The sequence below is a fragment of the Nicotiana attenuata genome, unplaced genomic scaffold, assembly GCF_001879085.1.
Source record: "Nicotiana attenuata strain UT unplaced genomic scaffold, NIATTr2, whole genome shotgun sequence".
NCBI lineage: Eukaryota > Viridiplantae > Streptophyta > Magnoliopsida > Solanales > Solanaceae > Nicotiana > Nicotiana attenuata.
Genome location: NW_017696774.1, coordinates 1 through 3,168, shown reverse-complemented (window position 1 = coordinate 3,168; position 3,168 = coordinate 1). Strand labels below are relative to the sequence as shown.

The following is a 3,168-nucleotide window of genomic DNA, read 5'->3' as shown; positions in this document are numbered from 1 at the left end:
ATACGGCGTTGAAACTTCAAATAAGAGCGCAATACAACCCGAAACATACCTGAGGCCCCCGGGACCTCAACCAAAAGCACCAACGCATCTTAAAACATTATTCAAACTTGTTCCAATCCTCAAAACACCTCAAACAACACCAAAACCATCAAATTACATCGAATTCAAGCCTAAGTTCTTCTAAAACTTCCAAAACACGCATTCGATCAAAAACCCAACCAAACCACGTCCGGATGATCTGAAATTTTGCACACATATCCCAAATCACCAAACGAAGCTACAGTAACTCTCGAAATTCCATTCCGACTCCCGGATCAAAATCTCACCTATCAACCGGAAATCGCCAAAATACTAACTTCGCCAATTCAAGCCTAATTCTACACCGGACCTCCAAAACTACTTCCGATCACATTCCTAAGTCACAAATCACCTCCCGGAGCTAACGGAACCATCAGAGTTCCATTCTGAGGCCGTCTTCACACTGTTCCGACTACGGACCACTTTCGAATACTTAAGCTCTCATTTAGGGACTAAGTGTCCCAAAACTCTTCGAAACTTGACACCGAACATCCCGGCAAACCAAAATAGCGGAAATGAACTTAGGGGAAATAATTAATAGGGGATCGGGGTGTAAATTTAAAAAACGACCAGCCGGATCGTTACAGATAAAGGAAAAAAGGTACAAGAAAATGAATTGATGACAAATCCTCACTCTGTACCCCTCCCTTTTCCCCAAAAGATGAAAAGAGAAAATCTTGACAAACAATTTTCAAAGTTCCTGGATATTTTAAAGCAACTCTACATTAACATACCTTTCACAGAAGCTTTGACACAAATGCCTTCATATGCTAAATTTCTCAAAGAAATTTTGTCAAGTAAAAGAAAATTGGAAGAAGTTTCAGTTGTTAAGCTTACAGAGAAATGTAGTGTTATACTTCGAAATAAGCTTCCACAGAAACTTGGCGACCCAGGGAGTTTTACAATTCCTTGTACTGTGGGAGGTGCTCACTTTGAAAAAGCATTATATGATTCGGGTGCTTCAATAAATCTAATGCCTTTCTCAATTTTCAGGAAATTAGAACTTGGTGAAATGAAAGATACTGGTGTGTCTCTTCAATTAGCTGATCAAAGTACTAAAAAGCCCAAAGGAATAATTGAAAACGTCCTCGTTAGAGTAGATAAATTTGTATTCCCGGTAGATTTTATAGTACTTGAAATGGAAGAAAATACTGAGGTACCATTAATTTTAGGTAGACCATTTCTCGCAACAGGGAGAGCGTTCATTGATGTTCATCAAGGACAATTAATATTGCGAGTTGATGAGGAGAGAGTAATTTTTGATATGCAGAAAATGATGAAATTTCCTAGGAATGAGTCATCATCATCTTGTTTTCAAATTGACTTACTAGATGACCTTGTAGATGAATTCAAGGATGATCAATTAATTACTGATTCATTAGAAAGATTCTTGGTCAGGTCAGGTACCACAATCAAAAAAGAAGCCGAAACACTAGAAAAAGATTCAGAAAATGAGAAAATCTCACCAGAAGAAGTTCAACCGAAAATTGAACTCAAAACTCTCCCTTCTCATTTGAAATATATCTTTCTTGAACCTGAATTATTTTCGGTAGTTATTTTATCGTCTTTAACTGCAGAACAGGAAATAAAACTAATTAGAGTTTTAAGAGAACACAAAAGAGCATTAGGGAGGACTATAGCTGACATCAAAGGAATCAGTCCAGCTATTTGCACACATAGGATCCTTATGGAGGATAATTACAAGCCAATAGTCCAGCCCCAAAGGAGACTTAATCCAGCAATGCAAGAAGTTGTCAAGAAAGAAGTAGTGAAACTTCTAGCGGCAGGTATCATTTATCCAATATCTGATAGCCTTTGGGTAAGTCCTGTACAGGTAGTACCAAAGAAAGGAGGTATGACCGTAATAATAAATAAAAATAATGAACTCATACCCACAAGAACAGTCACAGGATGGAGAGTTTGTATTGATTATAGAAGACTTAATGATGCCACGAGGAAAGATCATTTTCCTTTGCCTTTTATTGACCAAATGCTTGAAAGAGTTGTAGGCCATAGTTTTTATTGTTTTCTTGACGAATATTCTGGGTATAATCAGATACCAATTGCTCCAGAAGATCAGGAGAAAACCACATTCACATGCCCCCAAGGTATGTATGCTTACAGAAGAATGCCATTTGGACTATGTAACGCTCCTGCTATATTTCAGCGTTGCACGTCGGCAATATTTTCAGATATGACTGAAAAATTTCTTGAAATTTTCATGGATGATTTCACACTCTTTGGTAAAACATTTGAAGATTGTCTTTATCATCTAACTTTGCTGCTTAAAAGATGTGAAGAGACAAATCTAGTTCTTAATTGGGAAAAATATCATTTTATGGTGACCGAGGGAATTGTTTTAGGACATAAAGTTACTGCTAAAGGAATAGAAGTTGATAAGGCTAAAATTGATCTTATAGCAGGATTACCCCCTCCTACCACTGTTAAAGGCATTAGAAGTTTCTTAGGGCATGCAGGTTTTTACAGAAGGTTTATAAAAGACTTTTCAAAAAATTTTAAACCTCTGACTAACCTACTGATGAAAGATGTGAAGTTTGAATTTTCAGATGATTGCAGAAATGCATTTGAGTTTCTCAAGGAACAATTGACTAATGCTCCAATTGTTGTTTCTCCTGATTGGAGCCAGCCATTTGAAATAATGTGTGATGCAAGTGATACAGCAGTACGAGCAATATTGGGACAAATGAAAAACAAGATCTTTAGACCCATATACTATGCCAACAGAACACTCAATGAAGCTCAAATGAATTATGCAACAACCGAGAAGGAGTTATTGGCAGTAGTATTTGCATTTGACAAATTTCGTTCTTATTTGATAGGAACAAAGGTTACAGTGTTCACTGATCATGCAGCCTTAAAGTATCTATTAGCAAAGAAAGATGCTAGACCTAGATTGCTAAGATGGATACTCCTTTTGCAAGAATTTGATCTCGAAATAAAAGATAGAAAAGGTTCAGAAAATCAGGTAGCTGATTAATTGTCACGTCTAGAGAATCCTCCTACTGAAATACTAGATATCCAAGAGGAATTTCCTGATGAGCATATCTTTCCTCTCGCAAGGTTGTAAAT

The 3,168-nt window shown here is 36.9% G+C and overlaps 1 protein-coding gene across 1 annotated transcript; it reads left to right on the top strand.

Moving 5' to 3' along the window:
- Nucleotides 1-1,051: 1,051 nt before the first annotated feature.
- LOC109222671 lies at nt 1,052-3,064 on the top strand (the record flags this gene model as incomplete). Its single annotated transcript, XM_019386996.1, has 3 exons — nt 1,052-1,931; nt 2,442-2,555; nt 2,646-3,064. Coding segments are annotated over exons 1-3 (1,413 nt in total), but the record flags the coding sequence as incomplete, so codon positions are not given.
- Between the last annotated feature and the right edge of the window lie 104 nt (nt 3,065-3,168).